We start from the raw sequence: 24,581 nt of genomic DNA on the forward strand, positions 1-24,581 counted from the left end.
TCTATCTCGATCAATCGATCGATATCCAAACTAAATGTTTTTCAATTTAGGGTGGATTTCCACCCCAGTTTTCTTGTTATTTATTCGGTTCTTTTTTTGATAAGTTTGCTAGGAGTGGAAACCCCATCCTGAAGGCCTCCTGGAGAGTCAGCAATTCCCCTTTCTGTTCTTTGTAGATAGCGGATCCCTCCTTCCAGCCCCACACGGCTTTCGAAGGAAGTCAAGCAAGCCCAGTCTGGAGTTTTGTACCACACTTTTGCCGCCCATGCTGCTTCTAGCACTCTCCAGATGATATACAGAGCAAGAAATGCCAAGCGGAGGAAAAATGGGGAGACTATCTCAATAGTGCAGAGCTGGATCCAATTCTCCTGTCTGGGAGATAAGCGGACAGACAAGTCCTACGTGGAGCCCGCTTTCTGTTTCTGTAGACAAAGCCGTGTTTTTCAGCCTCGGCAACGCTACGTTGTGTGGGCTCCAACTCCCAGAATCCCCCGCAGAGTTTTCCCCTCTTCCTGAAGCCTTTAAAAGGATTTGGGGCAAGGGAATTCCAAAGAGACTGCGTTTCTGACCTCTTAACAGTTTGGGATAAGGTTGAAAAATGGCACCTAGTCAGCCCTCGGGGTCGGTCAATTAAAAGAAGAAAGGCAAAGGGAAAAATTCTTCAGATTCAGTTGGCCATTGGGGGGGAGGACCTCGGCCCCTGGGGGTGTGGGGGTGCCCCCGGTCACTGGGGGTGTGGGAGGACCTCGGCCCCTGGGGGTGTGGGAGGACCTCAGTCACTGGGGGTGTGGGACAACCCTGGCCCCTGGGGGTGTGGGGGTGCCCCCAGTCACTGGGGGTGTGGGAGGACCTCGGCCCCTGGGGGTGTGGGAGGACCTCAGTCACTGGGGGTGTGGGACAACCCTGGCCCCTGGGGGTGTGGGGGTGCCCCCAGTCACTGGGGGTGTGGGAGGACCTCGGCCCCTGGGGGTGTGGGGGTGCCCCCAGTCACTGGGGGTGTGGGAGGACCTCGGCCCCTGGGGGTGTGGGAGGACCTCAGTCACTGGGGGTGTGGGACAACCCTGGCCCCTGGGGGTGTGGGGGTGCCCCCAGTCACTGGGGGTGTGGGAGGACCTCGGCCCCTGGGGGTGTGGGGGTGCCCCCAGTCACTGGGGGTGTGGGAGGACCTCGGCCCCTGGGGGTGTGGGAGGACCTCAGTCACTGGGGGTGTGGGACAACCCTGGCCCCTGGGGGTGTGGGGGTGCCCCCAGTCACTGGGGGTGTGGGAGGACCTCGGCCCCTGGGGGTGTGGGGGTGCCCCCAGTCACTGGGGGTGTGGGAGGACCTCGGCCCCTGGGGGTGTGGGAGGACCTCAGTCACTGGGGGTGTGGGACAACCCTGGCCCCTGGGGGTGTGGGGGTGCCCCCAGTCACTGGGGGTGTGGGAGGACCTCGGCCCCTGGGGGTGTGGGAGGACCTCAGTCACTGGGGGTGTGGGACAACCCTGGCCCCTGGGGGTGTGGGGGTGCCCCCAGTCACTGGGGGTGTGGGAGGACCTCGGCCCCTGGGGGTGTGGGGGTGCCCCCAGTCACTGGGGGTGTGGGAGGACCTCGGCCCCTGGGGGTGTGGGGGTGCCCCCAGTCACTGGGGGTGTGGGAGGACCTCGGCCCCTGGGGGTGTGGGAGGACCTCAGTCACTGGGGGTGTGGGACAACCCTGGCCCCTGGGGGTGTGGGGGTGCCCCCAGTCACTGGGGGTGTGGGAGGACCTCGGCCCCTGGGGGTGTGGGGGTGCCCCCAGTCACTGGGGGTGTGGGAGGACCTCGGCCCCTGGGGGTGTGGGAGGACCTCAGTCACTGGGGGTGTGGGACAACCCTGGCCCCTGGGGGTGTGGGGGTGCCCCCAGTCACTGGGGGTGTGGGAGGACCTCGGACCCTGGGGGTGTGGGGGTGCCCTCGGCCACTGGGGGTGTGGGGGTGCCCCCGGCCACTGGGAGTGTGGGAAGACCTCGGCCCCTGGGGGTGTGGGAGGACCCCGGCCCCTGGGGGTGTGGGACCTGCAGCTCCTCAGTCTGAGACCACCTGCCTCTCTGCCGCAAAAGGGGCCTGAAAGGAAAGTATAGTCTACCCAGTTCAGGGCTTTTCCCTAGACCAGAGGTCAGCAACCTGAAAACAGTGAAAGAGCCACTCGGAACTGGTTCCCTCACAAAAGGAAAAACTGGGAGCCGCAAAAAATGTGTGCACATGCGCGCATGCGCAGAACAGAGTTTGACTGAAGAGTGGAGCCAAGGCGAGATATGCACCTACCCTGCATATTTGAATTGATTGGTTGAACTTTTTTAGTCCCACTTTTTTTTTTTTTTGGACTGCACATGGCAGAGGACCGGGAGCCGCAGGAGACGGCTGAAAGAGCCGCATGCGGCTCCGGAGCCGCGGGTTGCAGACCTGTGCCCTAGACAATCTACACAATCGTCGTGCGATTCTCAGGACTTTTTGCACTTGGCCCCGTAGCCCTAAGTGGAGGACAGGGCTGCAATGCCTGAAAGAACACAACAGTGGAACACACACGCTCACACCGGGAAGGGAGTAAAGAGTAAAAGAGACGGAGGGGGACCAATTTGCCTGGGGGAAGCGAGCGAGCATCTGGACCTCCTCAGTGAGGGAAATTCGGTATTTTGAGCACACAAACTGACAATTCTTACCATCAGCATCTTTAGGTCTGCCCGTTCAGCAGGGTTTTTAATTAAGCTAGGAGAAGGGAAAAAAAAAAGAAGGATGGTCAATTATGGCCACTGCAAAACGCGCAGAAATATATTCGGCCCCCGTGTTTGGGGGATGCTAGACGCACAAAGCTCACCTCGGCTGTTCTAACCTAAGCCCATCCACCTGGCTTGGTCATAGACAAGGCCATAATACCAAGAGCACAGGTAGCCCTCGACTTACAACGGTTCCTTTAGTGGCTGTTCGAAGTTACAGCGGCACTGAAAAGCAGCGATTTACGACCGCTCCCCACCCTTACGACCGTTGCAAGCATCCCCACGGCCACGTGATCGAAACCTGGACGCTTGGCGACTTGGCTCACATTTATGACGGCCGCCGTGTCCCCGGGGTCACGCAATCCCCTTTGGCGACTTTCTAGCCAGCAACGTCAGTGGGGAATCCAGATGCCTTTAACAGCCTTTAACTCACTCGGCAGCCGCGGCGATTCGTGTAACAACCGTGGGCGAGAAAAGTTGTAAAGCGGAGCAAAAATGCACTGAACAGATGGCTCACTTAGCAACAAAACAAAACAAAAGTGGGGCTCCGTTGTGACTGTAAGTCGAGGGTTGGGGGCACTACCCGTATAGAGAAACCTCATCCCCACGGTGGGAGAGGAACCAACAGCCTTGCCCACAGCGATCAGAAGTTATGTTTTTCTAGAGTTTTCTAGTAAAAATAATCTACGTTTTATTTTTATTTTTTATTTTAATTCCATTTATATCCCGCCCTTCTCCGAAGACTCAGGGCGGCTTACAAGCTTAGCAATAGCCTTCATTCTATGTATATGCCTGCTTATTAGGGCTTTCACACACACCCCCAAGCGGCCTTATTACAAAGTCAGCTTAATTGCCCCCAACAATCTGGGTCCTCATTTTACCTACCTCGGAAGGATGGAAGGCTGAGTCAACCTTGAGCCTGGTGGGATGCGAACCTGCACTAATTGCAGGCAGCTGGTGTTACTTAAGGAGGCATTAGCCCCCTGCTCCACCAAGGCTGGAGCTGTAGCCCTGGCACTCAAGGTCACCGTTTGCAGGCCTGGCACCCAAGAGAGTGAAGCCCTCATCCTGACTCTCCATGTTTCCAGGAGTTGCATTCACACAGACTCCCTGACCCTAATCCCAAGGTTTTACATTTCCCACTGACAAGCGCAAAGACGCCTTACCATTTATTTACAAACTCCTGGAATTCCTGGGTGAAAACCCCGTTGGGCAGTTTTGGAGGTGGCTGAAATAAAACAGGGGGGAAAAAAATTCAGGTGAGGAGCTTTGGGATTCGGGAAACAGCCTTCGGCCAATGGGTTCCGACAGTGGCATTTGCTTAGCAACCACTGCAAAAACGGTCATACATTCGAGTCAGTTATATGGGTAGCCACTTTATACAACCGCCGTGACAGGCTCCATTATGGTCGTAAGTTGAAGTCTTCCCGTATATGTGGAGAGATTTGAACACATTTACAGCAGTGGCCAAAATTGTGGAAACCTTTTTGGGAAAAGCGTACAGTAGAAATGCCACCTTTGGCTAAGTTTCCACCCATTTTTCTTCTGACTTCTTTATAACTGTAGCCTTGTTCACTTAATAATACTATTTTGCATTGCTTCCTGGGCGACCGATCGACTCTTTGCACCATGACTTTAATTTCATTACCTTTTTACAAGCTCACTAAATGAAAGAACGCAAAAAAAAAACCTAACCAACTTGATAGGGATCACATAACACACTGACAAATGTCCTCCTCTCAGCTTCAATCCACGACATCAATAACCGAATCCTGTGATCTGATTGGCTCACTGCCAAAACAAGATAACACCCGATTGGCTCTCTAAACACTCGCGCTCGTTGGCTACAACCACATGAAGGGAAGCCAGCTGATATCCACCTAAGCAAGTTGCGCTTCCTTTTTCTGGTTATTTGGCTATGTAACTTTTTCACAGAATACAGCACAGATAATTGAACAAACTTGGTTGCATGACATTCTCGATTAAATTATCTTTCCACTGATATATAATTTTATGGTGCTGCTGCAAAAGAAGGGGTGCTATTAGCCATCAAACCTCAAAAATACACTTTTCCCAAAAGGTTTCCACAATATGTGACAAGCATGCAATCAAATCAAACAGGTCCTTGGCTGATTCTACGGTAACACCATCCTGCCTTGGCAGAGAGTAAACATTAAGGGATAAACACTGAGGACGCCACCTTGTTGGTTTATGAAATGCCTGCAAGAAAAGAGCCAAACGGAGAGATCACCAAGGGCCCCACAGTCCTCCTCCTTTTCCTCCCCTCCCAAACCCTTTTAGCACAGATGATGTTACCTAGTTGGGTCATGAAATGTCTGCAAGGAAACCACCAAGGACCCCAACAGCTCAATCTTAAAACTACAAACAACCTGTTTGGATAAAAGCTCCTCAGTCCTCATTGGTCAGGAAGAAAAGCCACAACTGGCAGGGATGGAGAAAAGTCATCGTGGTTGGGGGCCCTAGGCCAGGGGTAGGCAACCTTGGCTCTTTTTTTGACTCGTGGACTTCAACTCCCAGAATTCCTTTAGCCGGCCATGATGAGGGGAAAGGGCGAGGTTTCCAAGCTGAGCCATGCTGGCTGAGGAATTCTGGGAGTTGAAGTTCACCAGTCATAAAGCGGCCTAGGCCTAGACCAGGGGGAGGCAACCTTGGCTCTTTTATGACTGGTGGACTTCAACTCCCAGAATTCCTCAGCCAGCATGGCTCAGCATGGAAACCTCTCCCTTTCCCCTCAGCTTGGCTGGCTCAGGAATTCTGGGAGTTGAAGTCCACGAGTCGTGCGGCCTCTCCACAGCATGAGATCAGGGGTGGGTGGGCCACGCTTGCTCTCTGCGCTGAACGGAAATAGTCCCGAAGGAGCCGCCCAGTTCTTCCTTAGCCTCCGATGTATTTATTTCCGTCTGCACCCTCATCGTTCTCCTTTTGGTTTCTTGCTCTCCCGCCAGGTCCAAACAGAACCCTTCATCTCTGTGACGCTCCATTTTTTAAATCTCTTGTTGCTGCACAAAGAGGAGAAACTCAGGGCTTCTGGTTTTCCTCCTTTCATTTCAAAAGGCAAGACGACGGACACAAAGGCCCAGCCCATCTCCATTCGTTCTTCTTTCCTTTCTCTGTATTTTTACCGAGACTGAGGACGTACACCCACCCGTGTGGGCTTGCGTTGTTCCCGTTTTACAGGCAGGTCTGTAGTCAAGACCCGAACGACACCGTGCTGGACGGCGTGTGCCCACACTTGTGCGCACAACTCTTTACACAGCAGGAGCAGGTGCTCACACAGGCCACTCGTGCAAAGGGAGCCTCGCGCACGAGTGCTCGCCGGTCACGTAAATGGAGCCGCACACGCCCGCCTGCCGCTTGCATGGCTCGGTTCCGAACAGGCTGGGGTCCTCGCCTGTGGATTCAACGAAGTGGTATAACAAAGCTTAAACCGAGGGGTTCCCTGGCGCTCTCTGAGCTTGTTTTCCTGCCGACGTCTCATGACCCAACTAGGTAACATCATCAGTGCTAGTAAGGAGTGGGGTTTGTGGAGAGGAGGAGGAGGAGGGGGAGGAGGAGGAGGAGGAGGAAGAAAACAATGACTGTGGGGTCCTTGGTGTTCTCGGAGCTTGCTTGTTTTCTTGCAGACGTTTCATGACCCAACTAGGGAACATTATCAGTGCTAGAAGGGAGACGGGTGTGTGGAGAGGAGGAGGACTGTGGGGTTCTTGGTGCTCTCTGAGCTTGCTTGTTTTCTTGCAGACATCTCATTACCCAACTAAGTAACATCTTCAGTGCTAGAATGAAGTGGGGTTTGTGGAGAGGAGGAGGAGGAAGAGGAAGAAGAAAACAATGACTGTGGGATCCTTGTCCTCGGAGCTTGCTTGTTTGCTTGCAGACGTCTCATGACCCAACTAGGTAACGTCATCAGTGCAACCAAGGAGTGGGCTTTGCTGTCACTTTATATTCTGGTGTCTTGCCTGCCTGTCTGGGGGTGGGGGGCCGGTCTTAGGGATTCTTCGGTTGGGCCGTTGACTAAGGGCTCCTTGGCCGTATCTTCACTGGGGTGTTGCTTACTCGGTCCGAAGGTGACCTTGGAGTTAACCTCTGCTGATCTGGGTGCTGATTGCTGGTGGCGGAGAAGTGCTGGAGTCTTTCTGCTCCCTTTGGGGGGCTGGTTGATTGCCTCTTTCGCATCCTCTGTAGGCGTGGTTAACGCCTACGTGCCCGTCGATGGCTGATCGGTCAGAGTGCCAGGCTTCTAGAAAATTCCCCGGCATTTTGGGACTTGGCCTGGTTCTAGGACGATCACATTTTCCCCATTGCAGCTATGGCTACATCTGTCTATACGTCGTGAAATTCAAGAATTTCGTCATGCTTTTTGACAGGCAGTTGGTGTTCATGGATGCTTAAAACTGGTTGGGAGCTCATATTTATTAAATAGATGTTGACAAGAGAAGGAAAGAGAAGGCTCACAACGCAAACCAGGCTGACCAGCAAAGGCACCTCACCAGAAACACAAAAAGCCAAATATTCCACCAGGCGTTTAATCCACCCGCTGTATCGTTTTAATCCCACGCCTCCAGGGACACGATCGAGAGGCATTAAGCAAACGGTCAGTCCACAGCAGAGCCAAAAATCTCTTCTCCGGGCCACTCACCTCATTCACAATGTAGTCAAGCAATTCAAAAATGGCCATGGCGGGGCGACTGTCGATCCCGTGACCTGCAGGGTTCAAAAAGAGCAAAGGGTGGATGAAAAACTGTGTGCGCAGAACACGTCAAGAAGCGTGTCACCCCCTCTTCTTCCCCCCCCCAGCCCAATGTCCATTTTCAAGAAACCACGAGAATATTTCAGGAGATCAGGATCCAACACCAACTGAAAATATCTGGCTGGTTGGCTTGGAGCCTCAAGCAGGGGTCCCCAACCTCTTGGCCAGTGGGCCGCGGAAATGGCTGGCCTGGGCGTGCATTCCCCCCGTTTGCGCATGTGCGTGAACAGGGACGCTTAGCCCCAGGTGAGCGGGTGCAGCTGTTCGCCCATGTGCAGGGGTCAGCAACCTGAAATAGTGAAAGAGCCACTCGGAACCGGTTCCCTCACAAAAGGAAAAGCTGGGAGCCGCAAAAAATGTGTGCGCATTTGCGTACATGCGCGCATGCGCAGAACAGGGTTTGACTGAAGAGTGGAGCCAAGGCGATATATGCACCTACCCTGCATATTTGAATTGATTGGTTGAACTTTTTTAGTCCCACTTTTTTTTTTTTTGGACTGCACATGGCAGAGGACTAGGAGCCGCAGGAGTCGGCTGGAAGAGCCGCGGGTTGCAGACCTGTGCCCATGTGCATGGCCCCAGCGCAGGCCGCGTGCGCAAATGGTGCTGCTAGTGCCACGCCAGTGCGTGTGGTCCCGTTTGCATGGGCACGCACCAGTTTGGAAGCTGCTCTCCTTTCCTCTGGTCTGCGAGCCAGGAAAGGTCAGAGACCTCTGACCTAAAGTACGCCCAAAGCAGTAGCAACAGGCTCCCGAGATACAGGTAGTCCTCGACGTATGGCCACAATGGAGCCTTAAAATTTCGGTTGTTGAAGTGAGACATTTGTCAACTGAGCTTTGCCCCGTTTTATGACCTTCCTTGCCACCATGGCTAAGTGAATCGTCGCAATTGATAAGTTAGTTCCCCGGTTGTTTAAGTGAACCTGGCTTCCCCATTGTGTCTGTTTGTCTGAAGGTCGCCAAAGGGTGATCCCGTGACCCCTGGGGACGCAGCAATGGTCATAAACAGGAACCAGTTGCCAAGAGTAGAATAGAATATAGAATAGAATAGAATTAGAAGAATGGAATGGAATGGAATGGGGTAGGGTAGAATAGAATAGAATAGGAGAGTGGAATGGAATGGAATGGAATATAGAATATAAAATAGAACAGGGGTGTCAAACTCAATTTCATGGAGGGCCGCATCAGCATTGTGGTTGCCCTCAGGGGGCCGGGTGGATATGGCCAGGGTGGGTGTGGCCTACTGCATGGGCGTGGCTAGAGTGCGTATGACCTACTGGGTGGGCGTGGCCAGCTCTACCTCATTCGCATCAAGGGTGCCTATGGGGGCCTGGGCAGGAGTGGGACAGATCTGAGGGTCTCTGGCAGGAGGAGGGTCTCTGGGCCAGGGCCAAGGCAGTGGGGGCCGTTCCCTCACTGTTTCCAGGATGGCTTCGCGGGCCGCATGAAACCACTTCGCGGGCCGGATCCGGCCCCCGGGCCTTGTGTTTGACATGTCTGGACTAGAATATAGAATAGGACTAACAGAGTTGGAAGGGACCTTGGAGGTCTTCTAGTCCAACCCCCTGCTCAGGCAGGAAACCATTTCAGACAAATGGTTGTCCAGTCTCTTCTGAAAAACCTCCAGTGTTTTTAGATAAAAGAGAAGCTGTGCAGGCCTGAACATCTTTATCTATGGGGGGGAAAGCATGAGCGAGACTGGCTAACTGGCACCCAAGAAGAAGCAATCGTCTTCTTTCCATTCTGGATACCGGACATTTTTATTCATTGATTCCTTGAGTTTGTGGATCCTCGGGGCTTGAAGACCACCTCCCCTTCGTTCTCCCAATCTTCACCATGTTGACAACCAAATCTTGCTCCAACACCGCCTACCCCTTTCCCTCAGTGTATGCCATGCTCAACTTTAGCACGGCCGGTCAGCACAACCGTGCCAGCTAGGCATAACGTAGCTAGAGTCTAGCCCAGGGGTCTTCAAACTTGGCCCTTTTATGACTTGTGGACTTCAACTCCCAGAATTCCTCAGCCAGCGTGCCTGGCTGAGGAATTCTGGGAGTTGAAGTCCACAAGTCATAAAGGGGCCAGGTTTGAAGACCCCTGGTCTAGCCCAGGGGTCGGCAACCTCGGCTCTTTTATGACTCGTGGACTTCAAGTCCCAGAATTCCTGAGCCAGCATAGCTCAGGAATTCTGGGAGTTGAAGTCCACGAGTCATAAAAGAGCCGAGGTTGCCGACCCCTGGTCTAGCCTATCTATCCGGAGGGCTTCCCATCAAGAAGGATGGCTGAGCAATCTTGAAAAGCAACGCACTGCAGATTTCCCAGCCAGCGTCTCTCATTTCAGAGCATATTTAAAGCAAGCTGATGAACCAAGGAGGGTTAAAAAAAATAAATAATAAAAAAGAGAGAATCAGTTAAGTAGTCCTGGACTTACAACCGTTCGTTTGGTGGCCGTCTGAAGTTACAACGGCAGTGAAAAATTGACTTAAGACCGTTTTTCACACTTTTGCAGCATCGGCAAGGTCAAGTGACCAAAATACTTGGAAACTGGCATGTATTTACGACGGCTTCAGCATCCCGGGGTGTGGGGGGGGTTCACGTGATCCCTTCTTGGGACCTTCTGACAAGCAAAGTCAGTGGGGAAAGCAGATTAGCAACAACCACGTAACTAACGACTGCACTGGTTTGCTTAGCCACTGAGGTAAGAAAGGTCATAAAATGGAGCGAGACTTACTTAACAATTATCCTGCTTAGCCACGGAAATTTTGGGCTCACCTGTGGTCGTAAAGTCAAGTTACCACCTGTAACTCCTTATTCTTAAAATTTACACTGAATTTCTACAATCGAATGGCTATCAGTATTTCTTGAAATGCGTCACAGGCATGAGGATTAATAAATCAGTGTAATTCTGCTGGTGCCAGTCTTTCACACCTGACACGCAGGCAGGAAAGCTGGCTGGGTGACTTTGGCCCAATCACCAAGAGACGTTGAGTTCTAGTCCCGCCTTTGGCATGAAAGCCAGCTGGGTGACTTTGGGCCAATCACCAGGAGCCTTTGAGTTCTAGTCCCACCTTAGGCATGAAAGCCGGCTGGGTGACTTTGGGCCAATCAGCAGGAGACGTTGAGTTACAGACCCGCCTTAGGCATGAAATCCGGCTGGGTGACTTTGGGCCAATCACCAGGAGACGGTGAGTTCTAGTCCCACCTTAGGCATGAAAGCTGGCTGGGTGACTTTAAACCAGCCAATCTCTGTCTGCCTACCACGTCAAGCCGGTTGGTCAACGCTTCATAGCCAACGGATCAACACTCATTGGAAAATGACAGGAGGAAGAATTAACCACAGTCCAGCTACGAAGGTTTGTGCTTCCTCCCAACATACAAAAATAATAAAATAAAATAAAATCGGTGATATAATTTCAATTGCCAGCAACTTCGCAAGGAGTAGCAGCTCCTACCGCTAACGGGACGTCCTGGGGGCTTGGGCCGCGGAGAGATGCTGTGGGGTTCCCCTTCGGCCCCGTCGACCACGGGACGACCGAAAATCACTTCCAGTTCCTTGCCATCTGGCGGGGGAATGGGATACCGTCCAATCGAGAGCTCCACCAGGGAGAGGCCCATGCTCCAGATGTCCGACTGCACGGAATAATGAGTGCCTTGTAAACGTTCAGGCTGCAAGCAATCAGAAAAGAGGCGGGTGAGGGCCCGTCTTGCAAAACACACCTGCCGATCCCAGTGGCTCCTTCAACATCCGGGCACACGCCTAGGTGAGAAATTTATGGCCAGCCAGCAGGAACAGGAAGGCTGGATTTGAAAGAGGTTTTCGCTGTCAGGATAGATCCTCAAGTTAAATTACCAGAACAGCTCTTCAGAAGCCAGGCCAAGAGTTGTAATAATCTACCTGGAGAACTTTTTGTTTGCTGGAGCATATGCAAATAAATAAAAGAAGCAGAAAATAGCGATGCGCTTAACACAGAGCCTAAGGCGCGTTCCTTCGCCTCCAGTTGCGAAAAGCTGCCTCGGTGCCACCTTTGCTGTCCCAACAGACTGAGAAGGGAAGCTATTGACACTTAAGGCTGGAAGTTACTTACGATTTAATTTATAGGCTGCACCAGCTCCTATATGCCTCGTTTCTGCTTCCTGATGGAAAACCTCCATTCAAAACCACCTATCGTCACCCAGACTGGCTGAGGGGGGGGGGGGGAAAGAATCCAGCTGATAGGTTGATTACTTCCCAGAAAGACAGATTCAGATTAATATGAAACAGCAACTCGTTTGAACTATGCTCTTTCCAGTGCCGCAGTCAAGATTACCCTTCTGAAAATCACCGTGTCTTCATACCCCATCTGCTTTAATACCTGCGGAGTTAGTAATCTAGTTGTTACACAACCTCCCTTGACAAACACACCGGTCCAGTTAGGCGTAGGAAGCGCAGAGGTGCGGACAGTCCTTGGAGGCCCCTTGGCTTTCACGTGTAACACCGCTGCTGCGTGGAGTTGAACTGGTTGCCAATTTGCTTCCGGGTCCCATTCCGAGACGTTGACTATTATCTTCAAAGCTCTTTAGGGCACGGGTTCAAGGAATCCCAGGAGCCGTGTCACCCCCAAAGGGACTAGCCCGCCCTGCTCACTCCAGCAGAAGAGGTCCACTTTGGATTCTCTTTGCCCAAAGTTTTCAGCTGGCGGGGTCCAGGAGAAGAATCTTCTCTGCTGTGGCCTCCGCCCTCGGGAATATTCTCCTGCTGGAGATGAGGTCGGGCCCCACGCTCCTGGCTTTCTGGAAAAGCCTGAAAGCCTGGCTCTGCCAACTGGTCTGGGCCCCCAAAAGGAGAGCGCTATGATGGGGGCGGCTGACGGGCTAGAGCAGACATGTCAAACTCGCGACGTCACATGACGTCGCGCAACGTATCGGACTTTTTCTCCATTGCCGGCAATGGGATGGGTGCGGTTTTGGGATGACGCATCCGGCCCGCGGGCCAGCAGTTTGACACCCCTGGGCTAGAGAGAAGATTCCCACCCTCGTGTAGCCTGCCCCCGTGGTTTTTTTAAGTCTCTTATTTACGCCTCCTAATTTTAAACGCTTTGCATAACCATTTTCATCTATTTTTCATACTGTCAGTTGCCCAGAGTTAGTGTAACAGCGAGGTGGGTGGCACAGAAACTTAATGTATAAATTAAAAAAAACAAAAAATGGAACAGGATTCCAACTGATTGTCATCGAGTGTAAGATTGGGCCTTCACTCCCCATCTCGTTCCTGCTGAACAAAATGAATCACTTGTCCATTTTGTATCCCTTAGGTCTGTACTTTCGATTTTGTTCCTTTAACACAACAGAATCGGAAGTCAGCTTCTGTCTTTCAAGCTTACTGGGAGATCAAACTAGGGCGCAGGAGAAGCTTCCTTAATGTCTGCGGAAATTCTTCAATCATCCAGGTCGTGGTTGTTTTTTCCCCCGCCCCCAAAAGGAGCCGTGGTGATGCAATTGTTAAGAGTGCAGTATTGCAGGTTAATTCTGCCCACTGCCTGGAGTTTGATCCTGACACGCTCAAGCTCGACTCAGCCTTCCATTCTTCCGAGGTCAGATGGGCTGTGAAGCACCGTGAAGAGGTATATGAGTCTAAGCGCTACGCCTAAAAGGCAACTGGACTACCTTGTTCTCTTTGCAAAATGTTTCATTTCTCACCTAACGAAGTTCTTCAGTTCTAACTCTTCTTCTCACTAGCCACAGGAGCCCAGTGGAAGTAACCAAATGGCTCGCCAGTCAAGCATACACACCCACACCCAGAGAGAGAAAGAATTGTAGAGAATTCTGGCTTTGTAGTCCGTGGCTTTCACCGTTTATATCGGGGATCCCCAACCTGCGGGCCATGACCCACTACTGGGCTGTGGCCTATTCACAACTGGGTCGGCCACATGAGTGCTGGGCTGGCGCAGGCCCACACGCTCACAGCCCCGTGTTGTGCCAGTGGCATCCCAAAGGCTTCTCTGTCATGTGAGTGGAGTTCTGTGTGCGTGCACACCGACCCACTTCCCCTCCCCCCCCACTAGCTGGGCTGCCAAGCCACCTGCTCCGGGCAGAGCGGTGAGAGCAGAGGCCGAGTGGGACAAGCACGCCCTGACTCACCGAGGTTGTTTTCACAGAACAGCTGATCTGCTTTTGGGGTGTCGGGCAGCCTCGGTGAGCAGGAGACTGTGCCCCCAACGGCACGTCTCTTTCTCTGCGCCAAAAGGCTTCGAGGAGCGATCTTGCGCTGCTTTTGTCCCTTTGCAAAAGTTTTTGGCGCGGAGAAGCCCGAAGGAGCCAAGACCACCGCCCCCCCCCAAGGCTTCTCTTCTCTCTCGCATGAGTGGAGCTGCTCAAGTGTTCTCACGTGGCCCTGTTCCCCTCTCCTGCCTCCCCCCACCTTCCAGGCTGGGCTGCCAAGCCGCAAAATTTGGGGACCCACTGGCTTATATGGAATTCTTATATACGATACAAATGTTTGAGCTTCCTCTACACCAGATAGGATTAAGTAAAGCCTTGGGGAAGACCTGTTACTGCTGTTGTGACTCAGGGCCAGCCTGTGGGTCCGACAGCCGGCTCTGATGTATCGGATGACTCTGAGGGGGAGGAGGGAAACGAACCGGCTGATGATGGTTTGGAGGAGGGAAACGAACCGGCTGATGATGGTTTGGAGGCTTTGCAGAGTCCTCAGCCGGGGACCTCTTCTCAGCTGCGTGAGCCCGAGAGTGCGGAGGAAGATGACCCACAGCTGGCCCTGTTCAAGGACGCCCGACGCAGGAGGCAGTCAAGCAGGAACAAACAAAGAAAGGCTGCAGGACTCCTCGGGAGGAGGCACAAGGAGACCACGCCCTGAGCTCTCTATAAAAGGAGTGTTTGGGGAGGGGCTGGTTGCTGAAAGCAACTTTTCCGCTTGAGAAGACAAGCTCTAGTGTTTTTGTTAACTGCGTAATTAAATCTTGGCAGAAGCCTTTTGGCCTTGGACGCTTTCCAGTCTCTTCTTTTCGAATAGGGGTTGCGAGAAGAGGGCTGGTTCAGAACAACTGCTGAAAAAACAAAGGCACTCGTAGCTGAAAGGTAGTTGGGGTCAGAAAGAAAAAAAAAATCCAGCTTAAAGGAAGGCGGTGTTTTAAGGCAACGTTCCCAACTTTGGGGACTTTTAAGATGTGTGAACGTCAACTCCCAGAAGTCTGGGAGTTGAAATCCTCACATCTTAAAAGTTCTCAAGGTTGGGAAAACACGGGTCTAAGGCGAGGCAGCTGCAACGCAACCCAATCCATCACGAGAGAGGCAGAAAGAAGTCAGCCAATCTTCCGTTACAACATTCCCCCACCCCGGCTGTCATACAGTAGCAATCCTTCCCCCACAGGGACCACCTTTACGCGGTCTTAGCTCCGTTGTTAGAAACGGCACGTCAGAAAGCAAGAGGACGTACAGACATGTAGGATCGGGTCCCCACAAAGGAGTTGGCCATGGAGTCGATGAGCTGCCCGCTGACTCCAAAATCACACAGCTTAATCTCGCCCCGGGAATTCACCAAGATGTTAGAAGGCTTCACATCTGGAAACGAGAAATTGTTTTAGGGACAAAGGAAGGAAGGAGAGAAAAACGCGTCCAAACGCTAAAAAGGAATTCTAGTTGTGAACGGTTCTGAGTAAAAGCTCTATGGACACCCAACTCTCTCTCTCCGCCCTCCCCCTTCCCTCCCCCTCCCCTCCCCGATGAAGACAAGAAAGAACCCTGCAAAGGGTCGGTTAGCCTGCTAGGCCGTGGCCAGAATCTTGGATTAGATCAGGGGTCAGCAACCTGAAACAGTGAAAGAGCCACTCGGAACTGGTTCCCTCACAAAAGGAAAAACTGGGAGCCGCAAAAAATGTGTGCACATGCGTGTACATGCGCGCGTGTGCAGAACAGGGTTTGACTGAAGAGTGGAGCCAAGGTGAGATATGCACCTACCCTGCATATTTGAATTGATTGGCTGAACTTTTTTAGTCCCACTTTTTTTTTTTGGACTGCACATGGCAGAGGACTGGGAGCCGCAGGGGACGGCTGAAAGAGCCGCATGCGGCTCCGGAGCCGCGGGTTGCAGACCTGTGGATTAGATCAACATGGCTGGCTGGGGGATTCTAGGAGTTGAGGTCCACACATCTTACAGCTGCTAAGGTTAAAAAAAAACCCCACTGAATTAGGTGGCAAAAAAGAATAGATCAACTATTCATACTAATAAAACAATAAATACAGGCAGCCCTCGACTTAACCACCATTTGGTTCGGTCACCATTCCAAGTCACAACGGCGCTGGAAAAATAAAGCACCTTGAGCCCGTTTTTCAAACCGATCACCAGCGCATCATTGCCACAGTCGGGCGATGAAAAATTTGGACGCTTGGCAACGGGTTCATACTTACGACGGTCGCTGCATCCCGGAGTCACGTGATCCCCTTTTTGCAACCAGCTGGGGAAGCCAGATTCACGTCATCACCCGTGTTACCAACTTAATGGTGGCAGTGATTCACTTAACAACGGTGCCAAGAAAAGATCACAAAATGGATTGAAGCGAAACCGTCTTGGTCAGCGACAGAAATCCTGGGCTCAATTGTGGCCATAAATCGAGGACTACCTGTATTCTCAATGGCTGTACTGTGGGCCCAGTGGACCTGTGACTTTGGGCTGGTGTCATGTAGGCCAGGAGGAGGCCACCTTGGCTCTTTTATGACTCGTGGACTTCAACTCCCAGAATTCCTCAGCCAGCCTGGCTCAGCTTGGAAACCTCTCCCTTTCCCCTCAGCACGGCTGGCTCAGGAATTCTGGGAGTTGAAGTCCACAAAGCTGCCATGTTCGTAGATCCCTGATATACAATATATGTATAGACCAGGGGGCAGGCCACCTCGGCTCTTTTACGAGTCGTGGACTTCAACTCCCAGAATTCCTGAGCCAGCCTGGCTCAGCTTGGAAACCTCTCCCTTTCCTCTCAGCGTGGCTGGCTCAGGAATTCTGGGAGTTGAAGTCCACGAGTCATAAAGTGGCTTAGGCCTAGGCCAGGGGTAGGCAACCTTGGCTCTTTGACGACTCGTGGACTTCAACTCCCAGAATTCCTGAGCCAGCCTGGCTCAGCTTGGAAACCTCTCCCTTTCCCCTCAGCGTGGCTGGCTCAGGAATTCTGGGAGTTGAAGTCCACGAGTCGTAAAAGGGCCAAGGTACTCCTGATGTAGGCCAAGATCTTGTGCCTCCCCTGGTGTTCTTCAGAGACCACCTTGCAATCCCTTCCCCTGCGTGCATGCAGGGGGATATAGCTGCACAAAGACAGGAAAAGCTGGGCAGTTCCATAAATCCTACCCACGGCTGGCATGGCTCCCCCCAAAAACTCTGCCGAGACTCAGGAAACTCAGAATGGAAATGACCCCCTGCCCAAATTCTCCTTCCACTGAGGGGTCCTTGGTGCTCTCTGCTTGTTTTCTTGCAGACGCTTCATTACCCTAACGTTACCCTAGGCGACATCCTCGGTGCTAGCAATTTCACGACGTATAGACAGATGTAGCCATAGTTTCAATGGGGGAAAGGTGACCGTCCTAGACCGGGCCAAGTCCAAAAATGCCAGGGAATTTCTAGGAGCCTGGCACTCTGACCGATCAGCCATCAACGGAGACGTAGGCGTTAACCACATCTATAGATTACGCAAAAGAGACCATGAACTAGCCCAGGGGTCAGCAACCTTAAACACCCAAAGAGCCATTTGGGCTCGTTTGCCAAAGAAAACACGGGGAACCACAAAACCCTTCTGACATCTAAAATGAAGATAACGCTGCATATATCGTTGTGGGTTTTTTTTTACCCTTTATGCTATGTATAAAAAAAACTATAGCGTGTTGCATTTATGAAATCAATGAAGCCGCCTTTCACAAACAAAAGAAGTTCAATCAATCAATTCCAACTAAGGGAGATTTTTTTGGGGGGGTGAGAGGTTGGAATTGATTGATTGAACTCCCCCCCCCTTTTTTTGGTGGGACTGCCAATGGGGGAGGAGGACTGGGAGCTGCAAGCAGAAGGCTGAAAGAGCTGCATGTGGCTCCAGAGCCGTGGGTTGCCGACCCGTGAACTAGCCCAAAAGAGGCACAGACTCCAGCACCTCTCCACCAGTAACCAGCACTCAGATTAGCATAGGTTTAACTCCAAGGTCACCTTCAGACCAGCAGTCAAGCAAGCAACACCCCAATCAAGAGACAGCCCAATCAAAGAATTCCTAAGACCGGCAAGACACCAGAGTGTAAGTGGACAGCAAACAGCTCTCCTTACTAGCACTGATGATGTTCCCTAGTTAGGGTGATGAAACGTTGGCAAGAAAACAACCACGCTCAGAAAGGCACCCGGGAACCTTCATTTCAACCCTGAGCTACAAAATATTCTCCTTTCACTGTTGGAAAGCAAGAGTTAAAACTGCAAGGGATGAATTTCAGAACTGCGAAGGGCTTCTCTTAACAAGCAACTTTTCTTCTTTTTCAGCTCCAAGATGAAGACACAGAAGAGGCCGCCCTCAAGAGGCAAGGGTCTGTGTGGAGGTGTCGGGCAATATAGGACACAACGACACACAATTTCCAGATTTTTGCAACCCTGACAAAGTTGCAAAAAAAAAATCCACTAACTAGGCGGTGTACCGTACAGCCACAATATAGGTGATGCTCCTGGTTAAACAATGTGTGGAATTAAGCCTTGGAATGAGAATGATGTCCAGCAGAGATCTACACAGATCTATCCCAGTTCACTTACATATGCAGACTCCTCCTTCTATTACAAATAACTCTCACCTCGGTGCATAATTTGGTGCTTCTCTCGTAAATAAGCCAATCCTCGCAGAACCTGAAGAGAAGAAAAATGAAGAAAAGAGAAGAGAAGAAAGAGAAGAGAAGAGAAGAGGAGAGGAGAAGAGGAGAGGAGACGAGAAAAGAGAAATCAAGATTTGTGGGATGGAGCCTGATTGAGCCGTGGTGGCACAGTGGTTAGGATGCAGTATTGCAGGCTAATTCTGCTGACTACCAGCAGTTCGATCCCGACTGGCTCAAGGTTGACTCATCCTTCCAAGGTGGATAAAATGAGGACCCAGTGGGCAAGGAGGCTGACTCTGTAAACTGCTTAGAGAGGGCTGTAAAGCGGTATATAAGTCTAAGTGCTGGTGCTAATGCTATTTTATAGATGGGAGGCTAAAAAGTAAAGGCTCACACATCTGTGTGACAGAACAGAGGGTGGCCGTCTCTGACTAAAGGGACAATTCACTACTCAAACCCTTGTAGGAGGCTACGGATGAGACTCTGTCTCACAAACCCTTGTGTGGGGGAGTCAAAAGGAGGCAGTTGCATACTCACTGCTATACTGACTTTGCCCAAGATTTCTTCAGGAATCCTCTTGGCTTCTTTCAAAACCTGATCCAAGGAACCTCCATCCTAAAACCAGTGGAAAGGTAGTTATGTTTATTTATTCACTGGATTTTTATCCCGCCTTTATTACTTCATAAGTTACTCAAGGTGGAAAACATATATACTCCCTTCCTGCTCCTAACGTCCCCACCACAAACCTGTGAGGTGAGCTGGGCTAAGAGAAAGCAAGTGGTCCAGTCACCCAACTGTCTTTCATGCCTAAAGTGGGACTGTAACTCACCGTCTCCTGGTGACTGGCCCAAAGTCACCCCGCCAGGTTTCATGCCTAACACACTACTAGAACTCACCATCTTCTGGTGATTGGCTCAGTTACCCAGCTAGCTTTCGTGTCTCAGGTGGGACTAGAACTCGCCATCTCCTGGTGATTGGGCCAAAGTCACCCAGCTGGCTTTCATGCCTAAGGCGGGACTAGAACTCGCCATCTCCTGGTGATTGATCCAAAGTCATCCAGATGGCTTTCATGCCTAAGACGGTACTAGAACTCACCATCTCCTGGTGATTGGCCCAAAGTCAGCCAGCCTGCTTTCAGGCCGAAGGTGGAACTAGGACTTCCAGTCTCCTGGCTTCTAGGCCAGCAGCAGCCTACATTATCTTAAAATTTAGAATTAGAAATCATCCCAGCCAACCAAACGAATAATGAGAAACCAGATTTAAGTAAGAAATGGCACAAAGGATACCTTACAATCTCTTGAAAGATACAAGCTACATAAAAGCTACCTTGCCCCAACCAACTCTTTAATATCGAATTCTACAGAAAAGTTGATTGACAGAGCTGACGATTCTCAACAGCTCCGGTTCACAGAGTCAGGAAGCAAAATATTAAACACTTTGTTGTTAACCGTTCTCCGTCTGCTTTAATCAGCTATAGTTCTGGAAGACTAACGAAACAGCCTCTCCTTTTTAGAAATCTATTTATCAAATTTATATAGCTGCCCATCGCATAAAAAGCCAGTTTTCTTGGAGATGCTTAGTATATTTTTGTAACTCAAGGTACCTTCCTCCTTGACAGAACATACTACATCTGGGTTACTTGAGACAATATATGGCTTGGCTAAGGCACCCCATTCACTAGAGAAAGCAATTATGTTTGGAAGAGATTAGCGATAAAAGGAAACCAGGCCATCAAAGAACACGGTGGCTGACACCGGCCAGACCACAAAAAAACGCACAAGTAGTAGTGAAAAAACAGATGTGGGGGAGGCCTGGCCCACAGAATTGCCAAAAGTCGGATATGACTGGTTATTTTCATCATCCTCATCCTCATCATGGCAACCCCATAAGCCTATGCAGCACATCTACTGTTCTTTTACCACAGAAAGTTGACATCTCTGCATGGAAAATATTCTGCCCAGAAAGGGCAGAAGCTGCAATGCTGTAACCAATCCCAACCGTGGCTTCTCTAGCTGATGCCACGGGCGGGCTGGAACGGGATCAGAAAGGCTCGTGTTCGTGTCCTCACATGAACCCACCGGCCTCCGTATCTGTCACCCGCGATCAATCTCACAGGACGGTTGCTAGGAGAGCAAAAGGGATGAGGGAGTATTACGTGCATCACCTTGACCTACTGGGATGCAAGATGAATACACGAGACACCGGCTGAATTTAGAAAGGCAAGGAGAATGTTCCAAGACCGAACTACTGGAGGACCTGGTAGAAGCCAAGGTGAAAGGAGAAGATGAATGCCCATCCTATTTCTGGGACAAATTGGTTTAATCAGAGAAAAACCTCTTCCTCCTCCAGTGCTACTACAGGGTTATCCCTTTTTTTATTTATTTACATGCTGTAGCGGCTTTAATATGGCAGCCTAAATGATACCAAAGGTGGGTTCCTTGTTGTGAGAAACTTAAAAATACCGCAAAAGGAGAAAGGACAGAGGAGGGAGAAGTGTGTGTGGAAGGACAGTTAAAACGGGGAAATTCAATTTGTTTATATGGTGTATCTATGCTTAGGGATGCGGTGGCTCAGTGGGTTAGGACGCTGAGCTTGTCGATCAGAAGGTCGGCAGTTTGGCGGGTCGAATCCCGAGTGCCGCGTAACAGAGTGAGCGCCTGTTACTCGTCCCAGCTTCTGCCAACCTAGCAGTTCGAAAGCAGGTAAAAATGCAAGTAGAAAAATAGGGACCACTACGGTGGGAAGGTAACAGCGTTCCGTGCGCCTTTGGTGTCTAGTCATGCCGGCCACATGACCACGGAGACGTCCTCGGACAAGCGCTGGCTCTTCAGCTTTGAAACGGAGATGAGCACCGGCCCCTAGAGTTGGAAACGACTAGCACGCATGTGCGGGGGAACCTTTACCTTACCTATGCTTAGACCTGTGATACAGGCAGTCCTTGACTTAAGAATGGTGAAAATTACAACAGGTTCCCCCCCAAAGCTACTCACAACCTTACAACCAAAGATCCAGCAGCTCCTTCGGTCATGTGACTGCATTTCGGACACCTGGCAACCAGCCCACATTTTATGGCCATTTGTATTGTCCTGCAGTACCATGATTGCAAGTTACGATTTTTTTTGGGGGGGGGGCGCAAAAACTGGCATTTACCGCTAGTCCTCAACCACAACTGAACCCAGAATTTCTGTTGCTAAGCAAGAGGTTGGTTAAGTGAGTTTTGCCCCAGGTTACAATCTTTCTCGTCAGAGTTGTTGAGTGAATTATTGCCGTTGTTAAAAGTTTAGTAACCTCGCTGTTAAGTGAATCTGGCTTCCTCCAAGGACTTTCCTGGTCAGAAGGTCGCAAAAGAGGATCACGCAAATCCGGGACACGGCAAACTGTCATAAACACAAGTCAGTCGCCAAGCGTTTCAATTCTGATCACGTGACCGTGGGGGGGGGGGTTGTGCCCCAAGGGTCATTAAGGTGGGAAAAATGATCGTAAGTCACTTTTTGCAGTGCCGATGTAACTTTGAACGGCCACTAAACAGACTATTGTTAAGCCGAGGACTACCCGTACTTCCGGTTGTCTACAAAAATGCCCCACGACGACGAGTTCACTCAACAACCACAGCATTTGCTAAATGACCATTGTAAACAAAGTAGCAAAATCAGGCCAACTGCATGGGTGACCTGCTTTATAACCATCATGACTGATTTATTTTTCGTATTTTTGAAAAAAAAAATCCATGTACCTCAGATGTACAATAAAATGTTATCTATATGGGCTCATGACCACAGTGGGAAGGCTTCATTATGGTTATAAGTTGAGGACTGCCTGCATGCGCCAGTTTGGTCTTAGACAAGGAGGTCTAATCCTGCTTTAGCCACGAAAGCCGGCTGGGTGACTTTGGGCCTGTCCCTCTCTCCCAGTCCAATCCACCCCACAGGGCTGTGGGTTGTGGGGGGAAAAGGAGGAGGAAGATGTGGAGGTGCCCACCGACTTGAATTACTTGTAAAAATAATAGAAGTGGGGAATGAATGAATGAATTTGCCATCAGGTGTCCCTTTATATAGCATTATCTAAGGCAGGAGTCCCCAACCTTTCTGGATTGGTGGCCCAGGGCAGGGGTGGGGGTGGAGTGGAGGCACCTTTATGCATGCATGAGCAGGCCATGATTGTGTGTGCGACACAAACGGGGCCACAAGTGCCTGTGTGATGCTCAGGCAACGCCAGCGCCCGCCCAATGCTGCGATGCTAGCGTGAGTGGGGAGGAGTGTGTGCTCGCCGTGATGCTAGCGTGAGTGGGGGTTTGCGCTTGTGGCAATGCTAGCGCAAGTGGGGGAGGGGGTGCAGCATGCGCACACGTGTGCACTAGCCAGCCACGCATGGAGCCCAGTGGGCCAACGGTAGCGGGCTGCGGCCCACAAGCCGGGGACCCCGATCTAAGGGCCGCTTCTAATCCCCCACGTTCACCATAAAGGCCACTTCTTCCCAGTCCTTTGGTCCTGAAAAATGCCTTTCAATCATTTACTCCGTCCAAGCCACACGCGGGACGATCTCTGTTTCGCCGCACAAATACGGAAGGAATGTCAAGGGGTTAAAATCTTTCCCCAGAGCGACATTCAGATTGTCAGCATTTGAGCGCCAGAACTAAAGAGCACCCCGGAGAGGCAGCCACAGAAATTGTCTCGAGACACAGGAAGTGTCATTTCTGGGCATCTTAAAAGAAGCTGGCAAGGCCGCCTACAGTTGGGTACTCGTTGTCGCGACGTACAGTGTAGCCCTTGACCTGCAACAGTGTTTTGGGTGACCGCTTAGCTACCACGGCACTGAAAAAAAGGGACCTGTAGCCGTTTCTCACACGGCCGTGGAGGCATCCCCCCCGGTCACGTGACCAAAATTCAGAAGCTTGGCAGCTGACTCATATTTACGACGGTTGCCGCGTCCCAGTATTCCATGATCCCCTTTTGCGCCCTTCTGACAAGCCAAGTCCACGGGGAGATTCAGATTCACGTCACAACCGTGTTAGATGTCAGACACCCCCCCCCCAGCAAACCCCTCGCCTATTCTCTTTTGCTTTCTCTTCTTTTGGGCCTTGCCCTTTGGTGGGGGGGGAGGGGGTGCCTGGGGGATTATGCTGGTAACTTTCGCTTTCCTCTTTCTCTGTCTGTCTGGCCTCCTGCCTTTGAGTGTGCAACGGGTCTCCTTATCTAGGAGACGGTTGCAAGGAAACGAAAGCTGGAGGCGGCCTTGAGACACCCCCCCCCACCGGGCCGGTCAGCCGCCCATCAAGCCACCTGTGGATTGGCTGCAGTTCAAACGGACATTATGACTTTGGTGGGAGGGGGGGGCATGTTGCTTGCTTCCATTATATCCCTGGCACAGACTTGTCTTCAGATCTCGCCTCCCCACCGTCACTAGTTTCCCTAATAAAAGTTCCTTTGGAGACGGGTGCCCGTTTCAAGAGTTCTGCTTTTTCGGGTGGTGAGTTGAAGTGGGTCCCGACGTTGCTCAATCAACAACGGAAGCGGCTCACTGAACAGATGTGGCAAAGAGAGGTCGCAAAACGGGGCCAAAAATTTACTCCACAGATGTTTCGCTCAGCAACGGAAAACGCTGGGCTCAGTTTGGGTCGTTAAGTCGAGGACTACCCTGCATTTGGGTGGCTTTGCTTTCGAAAAGGTAAAACTCCACGGGATTTTTTTTTAATATACTATAATTGCGTCAACAGATGGCAGCACCGACTCTGTGCTAGAGAGAGGGAGGACATGTTCTGTGTTGGGTAGATTCCTTGCTCAGAGACCCCAGCCTTGCCGAGAAGTCGATTTAGATCAACCTGCTTGTTCTCGATCCTTTGAAGCGAACGTTTAACCCGTTTCTCAAAATGGCTGGTCGAGGCAGCCACCCTAACCCTAACCCTAGGCTCACGACCACCACTCAGCCCAAAATTTCTGCCGCTAAGCGAGACACTTGTTCGGTGAGCTTTGCCCCGCTTTACGACCCTGCCTGCCACGACTGTTCAGCGAATCACTGCGGTTGTTAAGTTGGTAACACGGCTGTTAAGTGAATCCGGCTCCCCCCGCTGACTTTGCTCGTCGGAAAGAGGATTCCTATGACCCTGGGGTGTGTGTGTGTGTGTGTGTGTCAGGGCAACCGTCACAAATATGAACCAGTCGCCGAGTGTCTGAATTTTGACCGTGGGGAGGGGGTGTTTACTGCAATGGTGGTGTGAAAAACAGTCGATTTCCTCCCGCCCCCCCCAGCGCTGCTGTGACTTTAAATGGTCACTAAA

At 51.4% G+C, this 24,581-nt stretch overlaps 1 protein-coding gene across 1 annotated transcript in view; it reads right to left on the reverse strand.

The window, feature by feature from the left end:
* The window catches only part of MAP2K2 (mitogen-activated protein kinase kinase 2), a 45,399-nt gene that overhangs the window by 2,709 nt on the left and 18,109 nt on the right, over positions 1 to 24,581 (reverse strand). The window contains exons 4-10 of the mRNA XM_081321293.1: positions 18,845 to 18,922; positions 18,290 to 18,341; positions 14,925 to 15,049; positions 10,948 to 11,161; positions 7,389 to 7,453; positions 3,898 to 3,959; positions 2,678 to 2,723 (exon numbers count right to left, since the gene is read on the reverse strand). Of these exons, the coding sequence (XP_081177419.1) occupies positions 2,678 to 2,723; positions 3,898 to 3,959; positions 7,389 to 7,453; positions 10,948 to 11,161; positions 14,925 to 15,049; positions 18,290 to 18,341; positions 18,845 to 18,922 (642 nt within the window). The remainder of the gene's footprint in view (positions 1 to 2,677; positions 2,724 to 3,897; positions 3,960 to 7,388; positions 7,454 to 10,947; positions 11,162 to 14,924; positions 15,050 to 18,289; positions 18,342 to 18,844; positions 18,923 to 24,581) is intronic.

The sequence above is a fragment of the Vipera berus genome (genome assembly GCF_964194415.1).
Source record: "Vipera berus genome assembly, chromosome: 1".
NCBI classification, from domain to species: Eukaryota; Metazoa; Chordata; class Lepidosauria; order Squamata; family Viperidae; genus Vipera; species Vipera berus.